Raw genomic sequence first — 25,251 nt, 5'->3', positions numbered from 1 at the left:
CAATATTCTACAAGATCAAGGGGCCCTGAGTGGCAGAGTGGTCTAAAGTGCTCTCCATTACGGATCACTGCCATCTCTCCTGTCTGCGTGGGTTCGATTCTCGGATTCAGCTAATGTGGGTATGTGAGAAAGCTTGCCATTAGCTTCTCGTGGGTCGGTGGTTCTTTCTAGGGTTTTCCCGGGTTCTTCCTTCACCATTATTACTGGCCGCCACGTATAGCCTATCGTGTGCTGAAAAATGGCGTTAAACCCTACAACAACAACTACAGGATCAAAATGCACAACTACAATAATATCAATAACTAATTAAAATATTTGGCTCTCGCTGTGGGGGCCACTCACAGGCTTGAATCTGAATATACAAGACTATGATGATTCCCAAGCAGTGCTAGGTTTTACAGTATTACAGTTTATTATGGGCTGAACCCGGCTCAAGTATAATCTATGCTAGGCTGATTCCAGCATTCGAGTGTATTCTGGGCTGATCCCAGCTCAAGTAGGCTATGCACTTGGCTTATCCCAGCATGATAGTTTTCTGTGCTGATCCCTTCTCAAGTCAATCTATGGTAGGCTGATCCTAGCATTTTAGTGCATTCTGGGTTGATCCCATTTCAAGTACAAATGGTGTTAAGCTGAGCCCAGCAATGAAGTGTATTATGGACTGACCCCAGCTCAAGTAAACAGTTCAGGCTGATCCTAGCTCAAGTAAATCTATACTAGGCTGATCTCTGCATAAGAGTGTATTCTGCGCTTAAGTAGGCTGATCCCAACATACTAGTGTATTCTGGGCTTATCACATCACAACTAAATCTATGCCAGGCTGATCCCAGCATAACAGTATATTCTGGGCTTATCCCATCTTAAGCAACTCTATGCTAGGCTGATCCTAGTACTGTATTCTGGGCTGATCCCAGCTCAAGTATAATTGGAGCTAGGCTTATTTTTTTCTATTTAAAACTGTAGAAGAAATGTATTAAACAGACAGGCCCTTTATGTTAATAGTATAGCATACGAGTATCCAATTGGGGAAAATGCCAAAATTAATTGGATAATATATCAAATGAGAGCCCCCAAGAGGATGCCAGTTTGAATATGACAGTCCATTTGGAAGGAATGTTGTCCATACATAAATCTTCCAAAGAAAGAAATGGTCTACCTACACACAGATAAAGAGGCAAATATAGCATTTCCCAATGCTTATGGTTCTGCAAAGCATGCTGGTTAACATTAGCTATAACATTTGTTGTTATAACTCAGAAATGCCCCTGCAATCAAATAAAATCATTTATAATAAATACGTGTCCTAAGAATTATGATGCTTTTGATCAATCTTTATATTACTGTCCTTTTTCTGTAAAAAACTCATGTCCAATGTGAAAAGCAGACGCTTATCTATTCTGTCCAAAGGGTCCATCCTTGCTGCATACAGAACATTTCATGTAACTTATAAAAGACTACTATACACTTGCTCTCATTTCGCATCTATATATATGCTTGTGGATTTGGTTAAAGTAAATACATCATATAATTTTTATAGTCCAAACTTTGTCTAGGGCAAAGTGAGTTCCCTCCCTTTCAAAAATAGGGCAGAGTGATAGAAAAATAGGGAGAAGTGAGTGTAGACTGGTTATAAATTAGAATATTCAAAATGGTCACTTAAAGCATCTATTTTACTTAACTACTGATCCCAAAACCTGTATGTTAAGGACCGTCAAGGAACATGATAAAATTGCCCTTTAAATACACATGGCCAGTTATGACTGTTGCAAATAATGCAAAGAGAGAAAGGTCCTTTTGAGACATTTGAAAACTTTCTGAAAAAATTGACTGCACTATTGACATTCAAGAATGATAATCCAGCACGAAAAATGTCTCAATCTGATAGCCATTAAATTAAAGATGAGTACCGTGAAAAACACATCAGATAAATGCCCAGTGTTCAATAATCCCCTATGCCAACAAATGAAGTTTGTGTCCAGAAACCACTTTTCTTCTGACAGTCACAGTGACAATGACCTTTAGACCCCCAAATCAATATGTTTCTTCCTTACCCCAAGTGTAAGCCATTCATTGTGTTTGGTCTGGATCTGTGATGTGGACCTACTGTTCCTCTGCAGAAACCATTTTTATTTTCATAGTCACAGTGACCTTAACCTTTGACCTTTTGACCCCAAATTTGATAGGCTGCTTCCTTACCCCAACTACAATCCATCCAGAGTTTGTTCCATGTATGTGATTATTATGACTCTGCGGTATTAAACTAAGTAATAGCAAAGTGCTAAAACCAACACATTTTGTAAAATTCATCTATAATTTATTCCCCAAGAACACAAATGAAAGTTTAAAAAATCCTAATTAGTCACAAAAGTATTAACAAAAGTAAAACAAAGAGTATTCAAAATGAATTCCATTTGTGTTCCAAATGAATTATGATATTGAATGAGCTGAAGTGACAGTAGTCTGGAATAGTGTTGATGTCCTAACAGTCTTGAATCACAACGATATGATCCAGAATGTCCTTGAATGAATTCACAATAATTCCAAGTTAGTGATTTAGTCCTAAATAAATGAGCACTTTGTAATTCCTATGAATAATTTAAATAAATAAATTAAATCCTTTTAGTTGCACACAACTAAAATTGATTCCTCTAAAGACTAATGTTAAGATTAGGAAGGAGTAATTCTGAAGTAAACACTCTTTATATAAAAAACCAAGACACAATTACAGAGCCAGGATGTGGGTCAAAGTTCATTTTCCTATCAAATTCGTCAGCAAGATTACTTCTCGAACATTCCTAATTTTTAAAACCAAACAGACCTTGTACTTGTCAGTAATTATGTTTACCTTCAAGTAATATGATTTTAAAATATAAACTAAACTCACAGACAGGTATTAGTCATGTTGTTTACAAGAAAAAAAAAGATGTGAGAAGTCAGGTAGGCCTCTACCCTCAATAACTGACCATGGTCAACCATACAATACAGATATATTTAACATGATGCAGAACTAGAGTTATTGTTCAGAACCCATTTCTAATTGTTCAGTTCCAGTGACCTTGACTTCTAACCCAAAAATACAAAGACTACTTTCTTATACAAAATGCATGCCATCCACAATGTTTGGTCATGTTATGTGTTGTAGAACTAATGTTACTGTGTGGAAAACATTTGTGTTCTTTCACTCATAGTCCTTTAATATTTTAACCCCAAAATCAAAAGGGTTCTTCCTTAACCCAAATATAAGACATCCAAAGTTTGGAAGCTGTCAATGATGGAGAACATAAGTTTTGTGTTGATACTGTAGAAGACATTTTCTTCTTTCAGTCACAGCGACCAAGACCTTTGATCTGTTGACAACAAAATCAATTGGGTTCTTCCTTAGCCCCAAAACAAGCCATCCACAAAGCTTGATATCTGAGGATGGTGGTTCCGAAAGTTATTTGCAGAAATAAAACTGGTAAGACAGACAACACAGCATAATGATGGGTAATTTTGGGCAAATCTAAATGTAAAATTTGTTATCATTTAAATCATCTCAAGAAAAGTCTACTTCTCTTTCTCCGCATCATTGGGCAAAATATTTGACAACTGAATGACTATTCCCCAAATTGCTTGACCCTGGGGTTTTTTTTCAGACTAAAATTTGATTTTCAAGTCAAAGATAAGGGTATTTATTGCAAACACATTTATGTTGGGCATTACAATTTTTAATTACTCCCTTCCTACTCCACACCAACTCCTTGGAATCAAGACCCACCAATGGTAACCATGATATGGCCCTGCTGAATCAACATTTACATACCATTTGAAGCAGCTGGAGAGACAACATATCTCTCTTGCTCCTGACAAATGTCTCCCAATCTTTCCCTCCAGTAACAACATCCACTAATGGGTGATGTCCACTTTGGATGTACAAGTAAACTAATGCAGCAAGGTAAATATGAGACCCAGCACTGATGTCCTGCAGCTCAGTGGGCTTTATTCTCCGCTTCACCTGCTCTTTTTCTGGTACAAGTTGGGTATTCAGCAGGATGTAGCGTGCTATTTCTGGAGAAGCATACATTCCATCTGGTTCAGTTCTTAAGACTGGGAAGTTGTCTGCAATTTCTTTTATCTTTATGGTACTGCCATCATAGCAAAGATGTGTAGCTATCAAAAGAGAATGTTACTGTATAAACATTTTAGGAAATAAGCTTTTATGAACAGCTTGGCAACAGAGAGTGTAAAAAGATGCAGCTTTATTTCAATTTAGCTTGAGTTAAATTATGATGAAATAACTGTATTTAGAATTGCTTTTAGTGGGTTTTTTTTTTAGATTTCATAATTATTTTAATAGCACAGACTATAAAAGGGACTGATGTTTTACTGCATGGAAATAATTTCCAGCAACAGGAGGTGACAAGTTAGTTCAGTCTGTTCTTGCCTTTTTTTGTATGTGCCAAGTACTGATGTTCTTGAGAAGCTGCAACATTGCAAATTTGGCAACAAAAGTACTTTCTTTTTTGTTTCAAGAGTATATATTTTCAAGAAAAGCATAGTACACATTTCTGTGTCATAGCCTTTGGTCTTGAACCTGATGTCATGAATCAAGACCCAATGAGCTTGTCTCAGGCTGTCCAGAAAGCCCACACACCAAGTCTGGCCCAATCTACAATATATCTGGGACGTTACCGAAATGGCATTACACAAGGTATTCTTCAGATATATTGGTCAAAATTTGTTCTACAAACTTCATACCCTCAACCCCCCCAAAATGTAATACTTTTTTGGGTGGTACATCCAATATGTACTAATGGATGAGGGATGAAAGGTCACTGTACAAACTCTTCCAGTCCATAAGCACTAAAGCTATTTTTAAAAAAATGCCTCTGAATCTTACATCATTACCAATCTAAATGTCAACAGCAAAACAGTCTTCACCCGCTGTGCATTCAGGATCTGGATAATGAGGTGACAGAATCCTGGTGCGTATCAATAGCAAACACATATGCAATGATTAAATATGGTATCCACAAGGGTGTTTTTTCCCCTTCAAAATCAGTGTCCCCACATTTTCTGTTATATATTCAACTATGACGACTTCAGGGAAAAATCTTGGTGTAACATGCTACAATGAATCTATTTCATAATGTTACTTACGATCCAAATTCCAATGTTCCATTCCTTTATCATGCAAAGCTGCTGTACCTGAGAGAACTCCTTCAAAAACACGGCATAGTTCTAGCTGATCTCTTGGAAAGTCTGGGTGCTTTGACCTATAGTATGACAAGGACACACCTACATAAGAAAGAAAATTTTGTTCTTTTAATCCTCATGGGATAACAAATAAGTCTGTGCACTTTCTTAATTCAGTGATACTACGAACACAGCTTCAACTGATAATATTGCAGCAGTTTAGCTACAACTTGTGCATTTTTCAAACCCAAATCTTTTAAATACATGGAACTTTCACAATAAATCTTTTTAAAGGAAAACAATAACTCAAATTCTTTTCAGCAGCTTTTGCAAAGAAGTTGCTTAAAGGTTCTCTATGATGCAAGTTCAGCACTCCACAACTGAAATGGAAAGCTTGCATGCATGGATGCTATAGCACGTATGGAGATCATAAGATTTTCCTGGAAATCTATGCCAGCAGTCTTCAAGGGCCATTTATCCAAGATTTCCCTCTTTAAAGGAAGCAGTAAGGATCATACAAAGACTGCCCAGGCTTTCAAATCTTGGAACTGGGAGATGAAGGCTGGGAGCTGGGCTTTCCACATTATTGCAAAGAGGCCCACAAGGGGTCAACCACACCAGAGTAAATTTGATTGAAGACTTAGGTGAATAAACCTTTCTGTGTGAATAAACTGATTCTACCTGGACAGTGGAGCACATCAGGACACCAAGCAGTTTTAAATGTGTATTTGTCAATGACAACACCACTTCTCTCCCTCTCTTTCCCTCACACACAGCCACTCCGACATGCCTTCAAAGATAAATCAAGTCACTAGATTACCAGGAGTTATAAACCCTCTGCAAATTGTGCCATATCAAGGTATTCATGAGGCTGATGTGCATGAACCACACATGAAGGAACTAAACCTGCCCACTTCTTTGAAGAAGATCGACACCCCAACCAGCCATACTGATGTCTATGCAATTCATGGTTTCTGGTGGCCAAGGATTCCTGCTGCAAGCTATTAGGGTTACGCAAATTCTCTGAGATGGAATCTCATGTAATCTTATTTGCAAAATTTTGGTTGCAACAAATATAGGAGAATCATTTTCAGGTGTCTCATACAGAAGTGACCCAAAATGAGGAGATATGTGCCCCAATTGAGAGAACTCAAAGAGGTTTAAAGATTTCACAGGCAGAAACACGAATTCATATCTTCAAGCAGACGAAATATGCAAAGAAGATACCTTTAATGCAATAATAAAAAATAAAAAAGCTAAAAAGAAGCCAGGATGGAATAAAATCAGACCTGTCCTTGATGAAGTGGAATCCGAGGTGAAACATTAGAGAAACAAAGCATTTTATGTCTTGTACAAACAGTTGCTCACCTAGTGTTTTTAGAGAATGTTGTCCAGACAGTTCCTTGTCAGGTACATTCAAGTGGTCCTGAAGACTGACACAACCTGATCCACAACTTGGTAGTGTTAGGCACTCACCTTTACAGACCAGTGACATCTCACTTCTGTCCTAGCAGGTTAGAGTCTCCGGCTAAGCCAACATGCTTATGTTAGAAAATTAACCAGTAGCTTTCCATGGGTTGGTGGTTCTTCCTCCACAGATACACTGACTGCAATGTATCCCAGCATGTGTTGAAAAATGATGTTAAATCTTAAAAAACCACAGCCAAACAAAAAACCATGGCTTTGGTAAACAGCCAGGGATCAAGATTCAAAAAGGAAGAACCCTAAGCCGGTACACAATGCTGCTGTAACTGAACCATTCAAACGAGAAGGTACGAATCCTGGTGTTTTAGACTGATGGCAAAATTGTCCTCTTCGATAGCATTAAGGACTGACATCCAAATCCCAATCTTAAACTTCTGGTACCCACATGTGTCATCTGAGCGAACTTAAACTGATTATTTGTCTAAGCTTTTTTGTTGCACTTTTGGAGAAACTCTCAAAATATAATCCTGTGAATGTGCTTTGCTTTTCTGGACAAAGTCTATTTTCTGCTGCAGGACATTTATCATGTTTGGATCCTTGGAAATGGTTGTGGCAAAATAACTGTTGATAATGGAGACAGGGTCAAAGAATGTGGTTTACAGGCCCACCAAAACAACTTGCAAGATTCCATATTAAAATGTTGTAGCTGTCTTCCTATTATCTGAAAGAGATGGTATGAAATTTCACTAGCCATCTACTATATCCACCATTTACCATGGGATGGAGGGTGCCAGAAAGAGAAAGTAGGATATAAAAAAAATTCTCTTTCTATGCCCTGCTGTTTCATCAAATGGCGATGTATTTGACTGCAAAAGTTACAGATATTAATTACTATTATTAATATTTGTATTATTATCATCATTATGTTATTGTTGTTTTAAAACTAGGAAAACTTCTGTTTCATTAAAACAATGTTGCAGGCCTAAAAATCTTTATAGTTTTTTTAGTACTGTCTTTCAATTTCTTTTACCCTTAGCAAAAGATACATAGATCAGAAAAAAATATCTAATGTATGATTAGTAACATGTGCAAATTTTAAAAAATTCACAATAAGAATTATGGGAAGGAAGGATGAGAAACTATGATAAAATCTGTTTTTCTCATCTTATGCCATGTCAGCAAATCCGGAATATCTATGAGGATGTGCAGTGCTAAAAAAAATGAATGTCCTATGCCCAGGGCTCCACTAATTTCAGGCCCGTCCTCTATTGTAAGAGGTGCCTATCGAGCTTGTCGAGAAAAAAATAATCAAATTTGATGAAAGGCGGAAATGTATTTTCAAGATGTTGACATAGTTGCCATAACACGCCACAGTCTGATTAAAATCCGATCACCACTGTGCTATGTGAAGTAGAGATATGATTTTAATCAAACTGTAACACGGTGTATCAAGTTATAAATACAATTTTCTAATACTCCCAAACCCTTGACATGATCGAGAAAACACAATTTTCTGTAATCTTTGAAAATATAATTTAAAAAACCCACCACTTTCAGTATATGCCCACCACATGTAGCATGTATAAAGTCATGATTGAAGCTAATGTAAAGCTATCCTTTGGGCAGTTTAAATAGTGGCAATTAAAAGGCAATTAGGTCAGGTATAGTCCACAATATCACATATTACTTAACTGGCTGACAACAGCTAGTGAGATGTGTTTGAAGACTGCAGAGGGTAAGCCCACTGTGCTAATTTGCATAGGTATGATCATGACGTGGAAGAACCCAAAATATGTAAATCAAATCAATATGTGTAGAAGAACAAAAGATATTACATATCATCACTATGAATGAGAATGTTTAAGTCATAAGTATTATAGATTTCTGGCAAGTTTGTGAACAGCAGCAATGTTTCTTTGAAGTTGGCAGGGCGGGGGGGATTAATTCTTTACAAATAATGCAAACAAATCTACATATGTCAACTTGGTTCTGACAAGGATTTGCTCAGAGAATCCAGCAGAAAAGTTTGAACACCAGGACCATCCAGTCTCTAGTGAGTGTATTGATGAACAACAATGACACTTGTATTACCTTCAAACCCACTAATGAACCCTACTGAATTCATATTTGAAGTATAACAATTGCAACGCTGTGCGATAAATAATATTAAATTGGAGTCTGGGCTTGTGGAATTTAAGCCAGGGCTTGTGATTTTTTTTAAAGTCACCAGCCTTGGGTTTGTGTCTAAAAATAAACTTTCTTTTGAGCACTGGGACGAGTTGATTTTATTTAAATCTGCAGCCAAAAGGACCCATCAGATTCAGGTTTTATCTCGCAGAGATTACTTTTATTTTATTAGCAGCAACACTGCTCATTCGAGACTTCAGAGTATGCAGAGTGTATAATCCACTGACTGTAACTGGTTCTTGGCTACAAAGACTGGTTGTGTCACGAGAATTACTGAACCATTAGATCTGAAATGGCATAAAACTTGCTCACCCGGCATGCCGAGGCCAAAGCTATCAGGAAACAGGTTAGTATGATAGCAGTTTTCTGAATTGAGCCATATTAAGACCTAAGACACATTCCAATTGGCTAGTAGCTTTGATAGAGCTTTTATTAATACTCTTTCTGCCATGATACTTGAATGTGCAAGATATCACTGAGCAGTAGCCTTTGACAGAAATTGGAGCCAACTTTTCTCCTCACAAAGCCAGAGAAATAGGTCAGCCAGCTGGGGGAACAAGGTACTTAAAGGGATGATGTTACTGATTTGGCACCAGTTTCAGAAAACACGTAATTTTCCCTCAAAAGCCTTCAGAGTGAAGGATCTTTTTGCCTGCAACATTCTCTCCAAAATGGAAGATCTAAGTTCTTTATTTTGCAAGGCTGTACTTACAAGGGCCAGTCATGAAGGAGAAGATGGTCTGGGGAGCAGTGGAACACCCACAACCTTGGATGTTATGGAAGTTCTGGTTTGATCACAATCTTTCTGGGCAGATCTACTGCTTGATCATCTTACAATTCTGACCGTATACCTTGTGAAACTTTTTCAGTACTTAAAACGTGGGGAGAGGGTAGGTAAAGACCCATAACCCCTCCCAACTTCTGGGTCTGGTACCATTGAGACAAGGGTGGGTAATTTGTGGTTCAACCTTGTCACAAAAAGACCAATCACCGCACACCCCTGAAGTGCACAAATCAGATGAAACACAAACATAAACGAGGACCATTATCTACAAATAACCGGACCCATTCTGGAGAGAGTCACCAGGACATTGGGTCTGGAGAATATGTCTGACTTGTACTTTGATTTAAAGTTGGCAGCACCAACGTACAAACTGCAAAACCTGCATGCACAGGTCAAGTGATTTGGTGCCACATGTTTGAGGAGGCCAGTCACCACTACAGAATTATCGAACATTATCAGGACTGACTTCCTCCAGAGTTTGTCCTTCTAGAACTGAAAAGTATTTATGATAGCCAACAAGCAAGCATGACACTGAATAAATTATCTTAGTTTTACGAGTCATAATATGTATGAACAAACTCCATCTAAGGGTTAGGAAATATAAGCAATATAAAAAGTGGTAACCAAAAATTTTAGACAAATGCTTCTAGGACTTCGATTTTAACTCCAAGGTCAAAGGCATGAATAAGTGTTGCAGAATCAATTGTTATTTTCATAATATTTCATCCCAAGTAAGAACAAAATCTAAAAAGAGGTTTAGGAAATAAAGGAAATGAAATAACATTAGCAAACATTTTATCACATTTTCTAGGACTCTGACCTTGACCCAAAATCAAAGAGGTGAATGAGTTTATTGCAGAATGAATTCTCTTAGCTTTATAATGATTCATACCAAGTACGAAAGGATCCATCAACAGGTTTAGAAAATCTAAACAAATGAAAATGCATAGCCAAAATCTCAATGCACAATTTCTACAACTGTGACCTTATTCACAATGTTAAGGCAAAAGCAAGCAATAAATTTGTTTATAGCTTCATAATGATTCATGCCATGAGTGAGAAGCATCAATGTGGACTTGACAGAAAGCATGGCGGACAAAGGAAGTGGCTCTTGTTACTGATACATCCTAATATGCAGAATTTAATGTTGTATTCCTTGTATTCAACATGCTCTGTATAACTGGTCATCATGAAACTTTGAATGGTGGCACTGTTTGTTAACAAAATTAGCATATCAAAATAGATCAATACCACTGGTATTAAACATGAGCCATCTTTCACTATTGGCATGAAGAAAACCCATTAGTCTATCAACATTCGGGTGTTGTACTCTTGACAGAGTCTCCATCTCCTGGCAGATGTCAATGCCTCCTATCACCTGATAAAAAGAGTAAATAAATGTTAAAATAACTAAAACCTGCATTTTTAATGTCACTGCATATAATCAAACTAATTCATTATTGGCTATATCATGCAGAGGAAATAGTCATAAATTGCCTCTCAAAGACACAGAGGCAGCCGAACTGGGGCTGCCTAGACATGCAATGAGCTCATGATTACTGGATTACGTGTCTGACTCTCTACTGCCTTAGTTACCAAAATCTGTATCATGTAAAACTCTGAGCTCAAGAAATAGAAATAAAAAAAGAAACTCTCCTGCAATGATTTGAACTTCTACTATTTCTCAAAATCACAAGTTTGATAAATCGGAATTTTTTTCAGGTACTTATTATTAATTTTTATTTTATCGGAGGAAAATCTCAACATTAAATAAATTGTTAAATTATAAGGGTGATCTCATATACTGAATGTTATAAATTGTTAAATTATAAGGGATATCTCATATACTGAATGTTGTTTATCTTTAAAAGAAGATGCAGTTATTTATTTTATGATAGGCCATGAAATCCTTGATATTCCAAGTATAATAACTGAAAAATTCACTTGAGTGAATTTTTATAAATAATTTTACTACCATGTCTTTCACAAGATAACCACGAAATCTGAAGTTCTTAGATGGCCACCTCCTCTTTCAGACAATCTGAACTCAAATCCAACAAGGTGCAAATTTTTGTTTCCTTAATGTGCTAATTTACTTGGAACTGGGAAGCAGAATTCTATAACTGTAGAAATGGTACAAACGGGACATTATTTAGGATCCAACAAGAAATCTATTACGTCAATCTGTTATACAGTACATATTGCTAGCAAACCCATTTGAGAAAATATAAAGAGAGTTTCTCACCCATACGATGAAATATATCCATTATTCACTTGTTTCAAGCAAATATCCTTTATCTAAACTTTTTACCTCATGTAAGCACTTTTGGACACCTCTACCCCATTCTCATGGAAGCATCTTTGGATGCCTCTACCCAATTGACATAGAAGTGTTTTGACACTTCTACACCATTCACATGGAAGCACATATCTATGCCCGCTGTAAACAACAGCCATTTTGAGCTGGTTTTCGTAGCGCCACTTTGGGGGAAAAACCCTTACTAGATACTACATTCATTGATGTGAATGACCATTATGTCAAATCATGTAGTCCTGTTTAAGCTCTAGTTGTAATCTGCTATTTAAAGTAACTGGGCTGGATTTTCCACTCTCCATAATGGAGGCCGCAGTTTTCATTAAGTGCTTTCTGGAGTTTTCACGACTGCAATCAGGACTGCATAAAGCTTCAATAACAGGTAAAGGATCTGATATTAATGTAAGCATGACTGGGTTTTTATAATTTATCAGATTCAGGTGATTTAGTGATGCAGACACAGACAATGAAATGGTAAATTTTGAGTATGAGAAATGGCAGTTATGGATGGTCACAAGGCTTCACTGGCGTTCTCTCGATTTTAAAGCACATAAAAAAATTTCCATGAAAAATAATTATACAACTATGTTGGTTTCTCTTCATTATAAACGTAGAATAAAATACTAGGGTAATGTGAATCATCCTTTCTGTTTACCACTGAACTGTTGCAGAGCCGTTTCAACAAAACATGGTCAATTCATAATTAGCTTCCTCACCTTGACCCATCTCAAACATTCCACGATGATGCCACGTGCTCTCTTTGTTAAATACAGGACCTTATTTGTAACTGGTAATTCAAAATCAATAAAATAGTCACCTCACCATAAATAATTGCCAGATAGTATGAACTACACACCTTCTGATTTCCAACAAACAATAATAACACCAGCTACTTTTCAAATTTCGAATCCAGAATTGTGAAATTCTTTCGGAATCCAACTAAAACAGCAAACAACACAGAACTTTGGCACCTTAAGATTTTAGTAGACAACAACATTGCCACTCGGGACGTTCTGCAAATCAGCAAGTTCTTAATCTGATGATGCTGATTTTATTATGCGGATCTCGTCTTCTTGTTATTATTTCATATTAAAACTATGAAAAATGTAGCTGAAAATTTAAACACAACTATGTAATCGACATTCGATTTGTTTACTATTTTGAACTTGGTTCATTGTTTGAAATAAGAAATGAGTCTTTTAAAATGTTACTACAATGTGGTAATAGAAGCAAAAATCAAATTGTATAACAAGTGGTTGTATAAAAACCCTTTAGAGGGGTGCATGGTAGGGAAAAACGTGGATAACCTGTGTGTTACATTCACAAAGTTATGGTACCAATGAACAAGGAGTTGCCTGGCATGTCCATCAAGACTTAAATTCAACGTAATTTTCTGGTTCAAAAATTCCCAGTAACACTTTCCCAGCTCCAATAATCTGAATTTAAATATCAAAATTTAAAAAAAACATTGTTATCATTGCTATCGTCAGCAAGTATCTGCCGAATAAAATTATCTGAAGAGAACCATGCCAGGAGTCAGCCATTTTGGGTTTTCTCCGATAGCCTGTTATGTTAAACAAAAATATTAAAACTTTCTTTATGAATGCAAGGTTAAAATGACAGAATACTTCTTCCAGAGCCAAATGTGCCAATCAAATTTAGTTTAACAATTATTCACGTTAAATGAAAGTACTCAGAAATGTATACAGTTGCCTACCTGAAACAAAGACTTACACCAGAGGTGCGATTTGTGTTGACACAAGCACTTAAGGGTTAAACAGTTAAATAAAAAGTGTATACTGTCTGCACTTCATTTTTATATGTGTAACCTTAGACCAATCTGCAGAAATTCCTGCACATCAGTGCTCTCTTTGCACACAAATGCCTACCACTGTGCATGATTTTTGCACTTAAGTGTCCTGGAAGTATCTCTGGCTATTTGCAAGCATTTTAACCCTGTCTGAGCTGCAACTCAAACCTACATGGACAGAGATGACATGCCAGTGACCTGCAAAGGGGGGCACCTTAGATCACTTGATCACCATAGGCTCTGATCACATCAGAAAGAATTTTTCTTTCTAATGACTGTAGAGTGATCACAAGTGCTATCTATCCACAACATTTTGCTCATCTTTTGTGATTTAAAACTAATGTTACAGTGCCAAAACCATGTTTCTTATTAGTTACATGTCCTTTTGACCTCAAAATCCAGAAGCCAATTCATTAACTTTGTTCAAGCTACCTACACAGTTTGGTCCAAATGTGTCACATAGAACTAATGCTAAGTGTAAAAACCATTTTTCCTTCTGTAGTCAGTAACGTTGATATTTGACCACAAAACTAAAAGGCTTGAACTTTAAAGGTATAATGAAGATATGTGCTGTAGAGCTGATGTTATTGTGCAGAAAAAGACACATTAACAGAATGACACATTGATGTTCAGTATCACAGCATAACTTCATCAACCAAAATGGCAGACATATCATCTTCATCAATCCCTTACCCCAAGAGGTCGTTTAGGCACCACAGTTGACAATACAACCAATTCTCTCCATCTTTCCCTGTTTTCTACTGCCCTTTGGGGATCTCCAAATCCCATGCATATCCACTCCTTAATGTTGCTGTCCCACCTCTTTCTGTGTCTGCCTCTTCTTCTCCACTCTTGTGCTGTGCCATACAAGATTGTTTTTGTCAATCCAGATGACCTTGGGACATGATTGTACCAATGCAGTTTGCAAGTTTTTACAGTGGTCAAGGGTCTTCATAGGATCCAATGGCTCGTTGGATCCTGTTATCTTACAGTAGCATCTCATTTCGAAGGTTTGAATCCTTCTTTGTAGATAATGATGTGAGCATCCATGTTTCACAAGCATACAGAAAGATGGATATGACAATCAAGTGCATCAGCCTTATTTTGGAACCAAAAGCAAAGTTGATATCTTTCCATATTGGTCTCAACCTTGTTATTGCTGCTGTTGTCTGGGCAATCCTACAAAGTAGTTCTGGTTTGGAGCCCTCATCTGTGATAACTGATCCCAAGTACTTGAAGCTTGTGACTCTTTTCCAGCTTCTGTCCACTGACCTTTACTTCTGCACTGATGCCGTTGGTGTTGTTTGTCATCAGGATGTTTTTTTTTTTTATATCTCCATACCATATGCTGTGGAGGTTGTGTCAAGGCACGCAACCAAGTCAGCCAGTTCTCTTTCATCTCCTACTAAACCATCAATATCATCTGCAAAGCAAAGGTTGGTGAATGCTCTTCCTTGCTTCTGACAGTGCCCTTGTGGTCATGCAAGGCATCCTCCATTATCCTTTCCAGGAAAATGTTAAGTGTAGGTGACAGTACACATTCCTGTCTGACTCCAACTGTTGCTTGAAACCAATCTCCTCTAATGCCATCAATGAGGACAGCACTGGTGTATTTGTCATAGAGGTGCTCAACAACCTGCACTAGGTTTGAGCTGATGTTGTATTTTCCTCATAGCTGCCCATAAGGCCACATGCCATACCCTATCAAAGGCCTTATATATATCAGACATGATTTTGGTATTCCTCCCAAAAAAGCTGAAAAAAATTTAAAAGGGGGTTTGGGGGTCCTCCCCCAATGGGGTCTTGAGTGGGCAGTGTACACGATCCAGTGTCCAGGGGGACGAACAGTAAAAAACGCATTTTACACTCATAAAAAACTGCTCCTTGTGCAACTTACGATCATAAAATAAACCAAAATAATTATTTGAGAAACCAAAAATTTACTTCAATAATTTCACAATATTTATTGTCACATGAATTTGTTCTACCATACTACTGATACTGAAGTTATTTCATGTGCATGTCAGTTTTCACATCGTAATTAAGTCACAATAATTTGTCAATTTTGGCAGCAAATATATTATACTTATCTCTTTTCATAACAAATCTGTAAAATAAACACCCAAGGACATCAACTATTTACAAATAATCCCATACATTCACTTGTCTTTTTCTCCAATGGACACAACCTGTTGATACGCCAGTTGAGCTCTTTTTGTGGCTTTGGCAAAGATTTCTTTAGTCTTCCTTTTTGTCACCACTGACCTTTTTGCTCAATGTGCAATCATTTCTTTTCCTTCTCCACGACAGCCTTTCCCCTTTCAAGCTGGTTTCTGTATTGGTGACATGCAGTGCGTATATTCTGACAGAGGGCTACATCTGTTCTCTCATGCAAGAAATCTTTCTTCTTATAGTAATTACGTGCACTTTTTCCATATGCCTTCTGTGCTTCAATTTTTCCATATGCAGCTTCTTTTGTAGGTGCTGTTCCAAACTCTTCCAACCATGATTACCATAATTCAGATCTTTTTTGCAGATGTCACAAAATGCCAGTCCTCTATAGTGTTCAGTTTTCTTATGAACTGAATAACTAAATTTCTGTCAACGTTTCAGTCCAGCCATTCCCATTTCCATATATTTTTTAAACCTTTTATCTAAACTTTTTGTGTCATGGTCTCTCTCAACAACTCAGGATGCAATGTTTTGCAAGCATGCTTCTTCTTTCCATTGCCATCAGTTTCCATTATATGAAGATTTACTGGATGAATTTAAACCTTTGACCAATCAGAATACTCTATATGAGAGTTGTGTAATAACTAATATATGGAACGAATACTTTACAAGGGTCGTTGCGAAATGGGACCAGTCAGACATATTTAAAAAAACGGATCAGATATGATATAAAAAAACAGACTATACCAAGAAAAATCTGATTCAAGTCAGGAGAAAAGTGGAATTCCACTTTAAAATGGAGAAAAATCATATACATCACAATAAAGGTGAACATTTAAAAGAATTATGAAGCCCTTAAAACTAAATTTTAACCTGAAATTTTTTCCAAAGAAATGTTCACTGTAATATACTTCAATTCACAGGAATCATACCTTTTTCACGAGGAATTTCTTCTTAGTTTTTTCATCCTGCAAAACGGTAGCAATACTGGGACCAAATCTGCCGGATGATGTTGCAAATGAATGGAATACAATATTGTCTTTCCACTCCTTATCACCCAACTGAAATAAAAGACATCATGTGAAATGAAATAATGGCAGAGGAATATGCCATGAACTCATTTTATATGGTAAAACACATGGTACAAACAGGTTATTACAACATACATAGCAATGTCTCTTCTTGTTTGTTATCCTTTACACAGTCTGGAATCTTTGCTCAATCTCTATAATCTGGAGCCAATGTGAAAAACCAATTTTAACACTTTTATTAAGGTTTCCATTAATTTTATCTCTCTTTTGTGATTACCCCATCTGCCTAACAATGGTCTTAATTGAAGATTCCTTGCAAGAGAATTATTTGCCAAAAAGAATTTCCATCAATCCCAAACAAGTTTGTTTCTTTGTATTAAAAGCTCAGTACAAAAACCAATCTCTGATATTCTTGAGAAACTCAAACACACTAAATTTGGTAACAAAACTATTTACTTATGTTGGAGTTATTATGTTCACAAATACATATACCTCTGTGACTGGCACCATAATCATTTAGGATCTTTAATAAGTCTTTTAGTGAAAGCATGTTACTATGGCCATCCAATCTGGAGATGTAGCCATAACAAGCTTTCAAGATGACCACCACAGTGACCACATCGGATCTCAGGTTAGTATTTTTCTGTATTTAGGACAACTAGACAACACAGAAAGTTCTTTAATGAAAAACGCTATGTTACTATGGCCATATTGTCTGTCACACTAACGTCATTTTTGTTTAGGATTAAAAAAAAGTGACACCTTGACCATCGTCTTTAAATGGGTTTTACCTGTATAACACAGATGATACATACCAATGAATTCTGCAGCAGGCACAATGTAGGCTCACTTTTTTCATTTCCAAGAGGTGAAACTGCGAAAGTTTTTAACTCCTCTAAATCAGCATATCTGATATTCTTCCTGTTAATAAGTACAAGAAACAAACATTTGAAGAAAAAACAAATGAAAACAGTCTTTCTACAGCTTTGCTATTATTATAACACTGTATTATTGTAACTCAAAAGTATAAGATCACTAATTCAATTAATGTCAAGTCTAATTATGAAATACACGAAGTCTGTTTTCCGTGCATAGTTTCATTACATGAACAAAATATATTAAGACAGTGAATGAAAGGTAAAATGTTACTTGGGCAGCGGAGGGTGGAGTCGGGGGAAAAACTTGATCTTGGTTATGGAATACTGCTGCTGTTTCTTTTCATGGTGCCAGATTCAAGTCCAAAGAGAGCATCCCCCACCCCAACTGTGTAAGGAGATTCCTACCTCCTCCAATTAGTAATTAGATGTCCAGAATAAAAATATAATTTCTGTCTGATACCTTAGTCAACTTTTCACAATCAAAATACTGTCCTTGTCTGGCTTTGAAAGAGATGAAAAGAACACCAGAGGGTGGATTAAGTAGAGAACTGGGGAATAAACTGGATGCAAGTATTACATAATTAAAATTAGTTTTAAACCACTTCCCCTTCCCAAAAAATTGTATTTTAATAGCAGTAATTCACACCTGCTACTACTGCATTACTGGAATTTGCCAGCCTCTTTTGAGGCTAATTGCCTAAAATAAACCATCAAAGTGAAGTTACCATTCCTGATAGTAATCTATTGCAGACTGGAGGATGGATTGCCATTTTATTGGACTGTTACACTTAAATCCAATGCATAAATTTCCTCATCTTTTGTGCCACTGACTGAAGGTAAAACAAGAAGTGAAGTGCAGTGAGGCTGCCAGAAAGTGGCTGTCGTGACTTCATCCAAAATAATGATTCCAAAAGGCACAAAATGCTCCAATAGCCTGATATCATGGGCTTTAATTCTCATGAAAGAAAGATCACTCAGTGACAGATTGATAATGTTATAACTTAAACTGTAACAGAAAGGACAACATAAAGTTTAGTAAAATCGATAAATAATTAATTTCTTCAAGTTTCAAAGTGAAAATTTAAGAAGCAATTATTGTGAATTAATAATCCTAAATGTCCTACCCGAAATCCAGAAGTAGAGAAAATTCTGAATGAATTGAAATAGTCTTGAACGTCTTGATATACCAAACAATGATGCAATCCAGAATGTCTTTTAATGAGTTCTGAATAATTCCAAAGTAGTGTTGGATTCAAAAAGTCAATAAGCACTTTGTAATTCCATTGAATAATTTAAATAATTACTTTTGAATGATATCCAAACACAAATGCAAACTCTGATTCCAAAAATCTGATATGAAACAGGCATGAACATTTTTTTAAAACCAAGCCTCTATATATACACTTCACTTTATCTGTGACACAACAGTATTTTCTAGAAAACCAATGGAAAATTCTAACTCTTAAGCCAGGTTAGGCCTTCAGCAAACGTATTGTTGGGCACTTAAAATCATGACAAAAACTGGGTATGCAAAACTCCACAACCCTCAATCACAAACAAGGCCAAAGTGAGGTACACAATATAAATTAAATATCGATAACAATAAACTTTTTTACTAGTTCTGAACAATCCAACTTGAGATGGCAGCTGCTAAAATATCAGAGGTACCTTTCAAATAGAGATAACAATCATTATATTTCTTTTTGATAGAAGGACCAAGTTCTACCTGGGTAAAAAAAATCTATCATCACCCCCCCCCCATATGACCGAGAGAGGATTTCAATAGGAACAGGAGCTATTAAAGGTAGCTGATTCTTGACACACAAAAAAGAAACTCTGACTGGCAAAGAAAAAGAAACAGACTCATAGCTTTCACTGATCAACAAATTGATTTCCACTGACAAGGCATAAAGTTCACTTCTTCGCAATGATGCTAGTGAGAGAAAGAAGAGAGTTTTAAGGGAAATGTTCATGAAGGAAGCATCACGCAAAGCTTCATAAGGAGGTTTAGATAACAACCAAGAACAAGTAATAGGTTATATGACAGTATTAATGAGTGAGAGACAGGTCTCCTGAGCTCCAGGTACTCAATTAGTTCTTGTCCATAAAAAAACGTAAACATTTTATTTTGGCACACTATGATAACAATCTCTTCTGAAGCTGTCCAAAAGACATCCAAGCAGAGAAAAGGGGCATGAGTGCTCCCTTGACATCTTACAGACACTACAAATGATGTGTTGTCCATAACAACTATAAAGCAGTAATTTCTTGTGCAGTCTACACACGCTTAACACATTAACCCCTGGAGGTTTTTGTCATTTTTGCCTGAAATTCAAGTAGGAACACATTTTGAAAACTATTTCTGAATACATCTTAACACATCAACTTCCAGGTGATTTTCATATAATCTAATGGCTATCTGACTCGCGCATGAGCAGAAGGGTAAAAGTTGGGAGTTTTTTATTGCTTAAAGGACCCATTGTTTTTGTATCGAGACCACTCTTTATTCCAAATGCCCATCTTATCCTACTTTCTGCAAAGGTTCATCTGTCTGTTTGCAGTTCATACCTGTCTACCTTACATCTGAGACCAAAAAATCTAAAATTCTGACACAAAATCAGATTCTGACCATGGGTAAATTTTGGGTGGAAAAAAATCAGGTCCAAAAAATGAGGTTTTTCCCTCTGTATTTTGTAGTGCAACTAGAACTTGCAGATTATTTGGTATCATTGTAGAGCTACATCTATCTACCTTTTTATAATACCACCCATTTTAGTGTATCATACATGACCTTGACGCTACAGAGCTCAGCAGTAGGCTACTACCTATAGGTGAGCACCCAAGTCTGTCCACCCTAAGGCATCAAGGAAGAAGTGAAATTCCAGTACATGAATATAAATTCTGGTCAGAAACCTGTCAAAATTTTTCCACGAACTCAAATATTGATGAAATTTTGATCTTCAGAGGATCTGAGCCAACACAAGTTCTTTGTAAGTTTGCTAGAAGAAAGAACTGGAGACGACACACATGTGGCCTTCTAAGGAAACCAAGTTTTCTGCCACAATCTGAGTTCCCAGGACTGAGAGGAAGTGTTTGTGAAATTGTGTTAGGAAGAATATGAACTCTCCCCTGATGGGTGAGAAAGTTTATCCTCACATACACCAAAATTCTCAGAATAGATCTTATTGCAGATTAGGAACCAATGAGAGAATTATAACCTTTGGATGGATACATTTAAGGGCACTGTGCTTCAACCAATCAAATCATGGGAGGATTGGGCACTATTACACCCATCTGCCTGGTGAAGGCGCTGGGAGTGGAAAGTAGTCTCAAAGGAAAAGCTCAAAACTGAAAAATCTCCATGTCCTATGCAAAACCACAGGAATTTCTTGTGGGCTGGGAAGAAGGGATGCATGATCGATGGAGATTACTCAGTTGCCCAGCCTGATGGGATTCCTGATTGAGGCAGATGACTGGAGTTGAAATGCTCTTCCAGAAGAAAATTATTTAATGGGAAAAGAATGAATCCAAAATTTATTACCCTATTTACTGCAACATCTTTTGAAGGGTCCACAGATTTCCTCTGCAGGTAACGTGTGTGTATGTGCGTGCGCATGCATGTTCGAGTGACATTTGTTTATCAGTGTATTTGGACCATGTACTGCAGTATCCTAGTGACTGATCTCTTTCCCTAGACAAGTGATCAAAATCTGGTGGCCAGCAAGACACCTGGCAAAAGTAGCTTGGTGCCCAGTACTTGAAGCCAGACATCATAACTGTCACTTGTGACAGCACTTCTGTTACACTTGACACTACCAAATGAACTGGTGCTTGATGACCAGCAACAGATGTTTGATGGCAGCTACTTACCATATTATCTTGTACCTGGTGACAGACCCTCAAGGGACTGTCACTTGACATATTACTTAGTGCCCAATCACTGGCCAATGATTCACTGGACAAAACAGACCTTATTGGGGAGACTGTTCAGGGAATTAAACTCCACTGAACAAGATCTCCTTGAAAGAAACACAAGCAATAAGATGTCTCTGGAAAGTTGAACTTTCTACTGGGTGTTCTCAACTTCCTTCCACTGGGAAGTATTGAGGATCTGTCCCTCTTGACAGTTCACAGCTTCCTTCCATGTTAGTGATCCCAGCTTTGTGGAAGAAGGTGATTTATCTAGCCAGGAAAGAGCCACAGACCACTCTCTTATGGGAGCTGGACCAATTCTGGGAATGGAATTAGTATTCCAGTGAAAGTAATCGAGCCATTCCTCCTGAACCTACAGACATACATGCCATACAGTACATACTGTGATTTCACTTTTCTGCAGTTAAAATGAATCAATGATGGACCAGATATAGTAGTCATTGTGGATTTCCATGTCATGGATCACAGCAGATGGATTAGTTTTTATGGTTTCCATTGGAAATTCACAGCTATACACTTATGAAAAATTGGACATCCACCACCTTGTGTAGAATTCATCTGTCAGCTAACCTACAGTAGCAGACAGTGCATAATACCTTTTAGTGTTCAAAGACTCACACACTAAAACACGATGACATACGTGTATTGCAAGAGATGTATTCTTGGTCTATATTAAAAGTTCAAATTCTCTGTTCACACATTAACATCTTATTTATTACTAATGTTTGGTCTTGTGACATGAAACATTTTAGTTTAGAAGTTAATGTTTACATGTATTTTTGAAACACTGATGACAAAAAAGAAACATCAAAGTTTGGCACCTTTCAGTTGCTGTTAGGAACTGGGAATACATGTACATCCTGAATGCACGAAAATGGCAGGAAGCTATCACATGTAGAAGAGTAAGAATGTCACTTCTCATCTGGTGCATGATGACTGTTTCACAGAAAAATTGAAAAAGTAACTCTTTCATGACTCACCAATTATAAATCAGTCTTCAATAGCGTAGACTAATTCCACACATTTATCTCAAATAACGTAATATATGACGCTACATTCTTACTGAATAAACTTTTGAAAGTACTGAAATACATGTCATTATGTCCTTAATCATACATGTATGCTATAAATAGGTAAAATCTATTAGTCATAGTTACTAGTCTTAAACTTTATATCTTCATTCTATGTCAGTAAACTGAACTTAATACAAACTTATTTCAACTCCTGTCTAAAGGATGAAGGTACAATGTGATATTTCGAATCAGTGGTTCCCTACGTATTTTTGCTGCAATGCTAAACTGGCTACTAACTGGACTGCCCAACCCTCAGAGGTTTGATTTAAACATTTTTGTTTCATGACCTTTTGCAACCCTAATGAGGAAACCCACACACCCACCTTGGCTACCCTGATTTTCGGATGCGAACCGAAATTGGGAGCCGCTGTCTTAAATGAATGTTTTCTGCATTTGTGAGAAGATTTCTTTTAAATCTGTATACAGTAAAACCTGTTATGCGAGACTGCACCTTCTTCCAACAAAAAACGGTCTCTCAAGACAGGTGGTCTATCACAACAGGTTTGTACAAAAAGTTTAGTTTCCAAGGTCCAGTTTCAGAACAATTTAATGAAAAATAACCACAATCACTGTACAAGTATTATATCCTTTATTAATAGTTCTTGCTAAAATACTGTATGCAATAATTCATCTGAAAACAAAATTATATAGCAATCAAGATATACCTCTATCATTAAACATGAAATCACATTTACATTTGAAGATCACATGTATGTGTGTTAGCATATGAAATTGTTTCTGATTTATTCCTTTTCCTTTGTAACACCCTAAATTTGTTTTACTGATGTTTAAACCACTATTTTGTGACTGGCCTGGTCTTTTTCGCTTCTTTCAGTTACAACAATTATTTTCTCCTGCGTTAAAATTTGTCTCATTTCAACTGGAGGTTGTTCCATTATTATGAAAGTAAAAGGTGTTCCCATTATGAGTGCTCATTTGTAATTATGACGGTAAAGATGGTTTTGACATGGCTTTGGTAAATATGACATATCTATACATGTGCATTGCATATCTAACAATTAATGAAAAAAAAAGAAACAGTTAAGTCACCCAGAAACAGAATCATTAACTCAGAGACAAAAGTCAATGGCTTAATTCAAAGAAGACTTACAGTGATTAACTCTATAAACAAAGTGCACAACCCGTAGCACCAACTTGAATAGACGATAGCATGGTGACTGGAATGTTGTTGTTGTTGTAGGGTTTAACGCCATTTTTCAGCACACGATAGGCTATACATGGTGGCCAGTATTAATGGTGGAGGAAGAACCTGGGAAAACCCTGGAAAGAACCACCGACACACGAGAAGCTATTGGCAATCTTTCTCACATACCCCACACTGGTTGAATCTGAGACTCGAACCCACGCAGACAGAGGTGAGATGGCAGTGATCCGTAACGGAGAGCGCTTTAGACCACTCGGCCACTCGGGGCCCTGATGACTGGAATGTAATCCCTGTAACATCAGGGAAAAAAAAAAAAAAAAACCCACAACAAACATCACAAGCTTTTAACACTATCAATCAAATGTTTCAAATGGTTCTCACTTGCTGATTTAATACACAAAGATATTATTCACCCCCAAGCAATATGGATTAACTCTAGCCTGTGTTTATGGACTGTACCATCTGTCACTATATAAACTTGTTGCCAGAATCCTTTAAGGTTTTTTTTTGTACTTTTCATGCGTGTTTTTGATCAGAACAATCTTTACTATTCAAGCGATAGTTGTTACAAATGATTACATAACGGTCAGTGGTGTCTGTCTCTGTTCTCATGATATAGTCGTTCCTGGGTCCAACACACAGCCTACATATCGGTGGTAGCTATTGTACTGCTACGACAAGGCCAGGAACCAGGCTATGTGTGTGAATACTCTACAGGTTCTTTAGTCTGGTTTACAACAGAAAACAGTCTGGTTTACAATAGAAAATATGAAACACTAAAAGCATACAGACTAAATTTCTGATACCAGTAGCCAGCCTCTTTTTATATTTTTTTTCCTTCACTTTTTTCAGAACGTATACGCAGTCATTGGATTGAATCAAGGCTGGTGGGGTTTATCACCATTTTTGCAATGCAGTGTTCATAGCAGTATCAAAATGCATATTTTGCCAAGACCATGGTCACATTCAGCAGGTGGTTGCTCACACCAGAGCATTTATATAATAAATTGATCCGTGTATTACTATTGTGGTCAGAAATGACAGGTGGATGCTCACAGCAGGTCACTCAGACTACTTTTAATGAATTTTTTCAAGTGCATCTTGAAATAGTGTGGAAATTAAAGGGAAACACGCAAAATAATAACCAAAGCAATAAACACTTTTATGAAATATTCCTTGACAAAGAACACTGAAGGTACTAAGTGATGCAGAACAAAATGAAATTTTCTGCATGTATGCATGCTTGCAGGTACATAGTGTTCAAAAATAGTGATGCAAAATGCAGTTAAATATTTCAAAAATTT

The 25,251-nt window shown here is 36.9% G+C and overlaps 1 protein-coding gene across 1 annotated transcript in view; it reads right to left on the bottom strand.

Annotated features, from left to right (window-relative positions):
* LOC149802228 (uncharacterized) overlaps positions 1-25,251 on the bottom strand; it is a 63,141-nt gene that overhangs the window by 22,309 nt on the left and 15,581 nt on the right. The window contains exons 5-9 of the mRNA XM_089956659.1: positions 17,714-17,819; positions 16,800-16,928; positions 10,823-10,949; positions 5,140-5,277; positions 3,803-4,149 (exon numbers count right to left, since the gene is read on the bottom strand). Coding sequence (XP_089812785.1) covers positions 3,803-4,149; positions 5,140-5,277; positions 10,823-10,949; positions 16,800-16,928; positions 17,714-17,819 — 847 coding nt within the window. The remainder of the gene's footprint in view (positions 1-3,802; positions 4,150-5,139; positions 5,278-10,822; positions 10,950-16,799; positions 16,929-17,713; positions 17,820-25,251) is intronic.

Source organism: Sinohyriopsis cumingii, chromosome 4, assembly GCF_028554795.1.
Source record: "Sinohyriopsis cumingii isolate HCF-2022 chromosome 4, ASM2855479v2, whole genome shotgun sequence".
Lineage (NCBI taxonomy): Eukaryota > Metazoa > Mollusca > Bivalvia > Unionida > Unionidae > Sinohyriopsis > Sinohyriopsis cumingii.
This window is presented reverse-complemented; position numbering and strand designations above follow the sequence as displayed.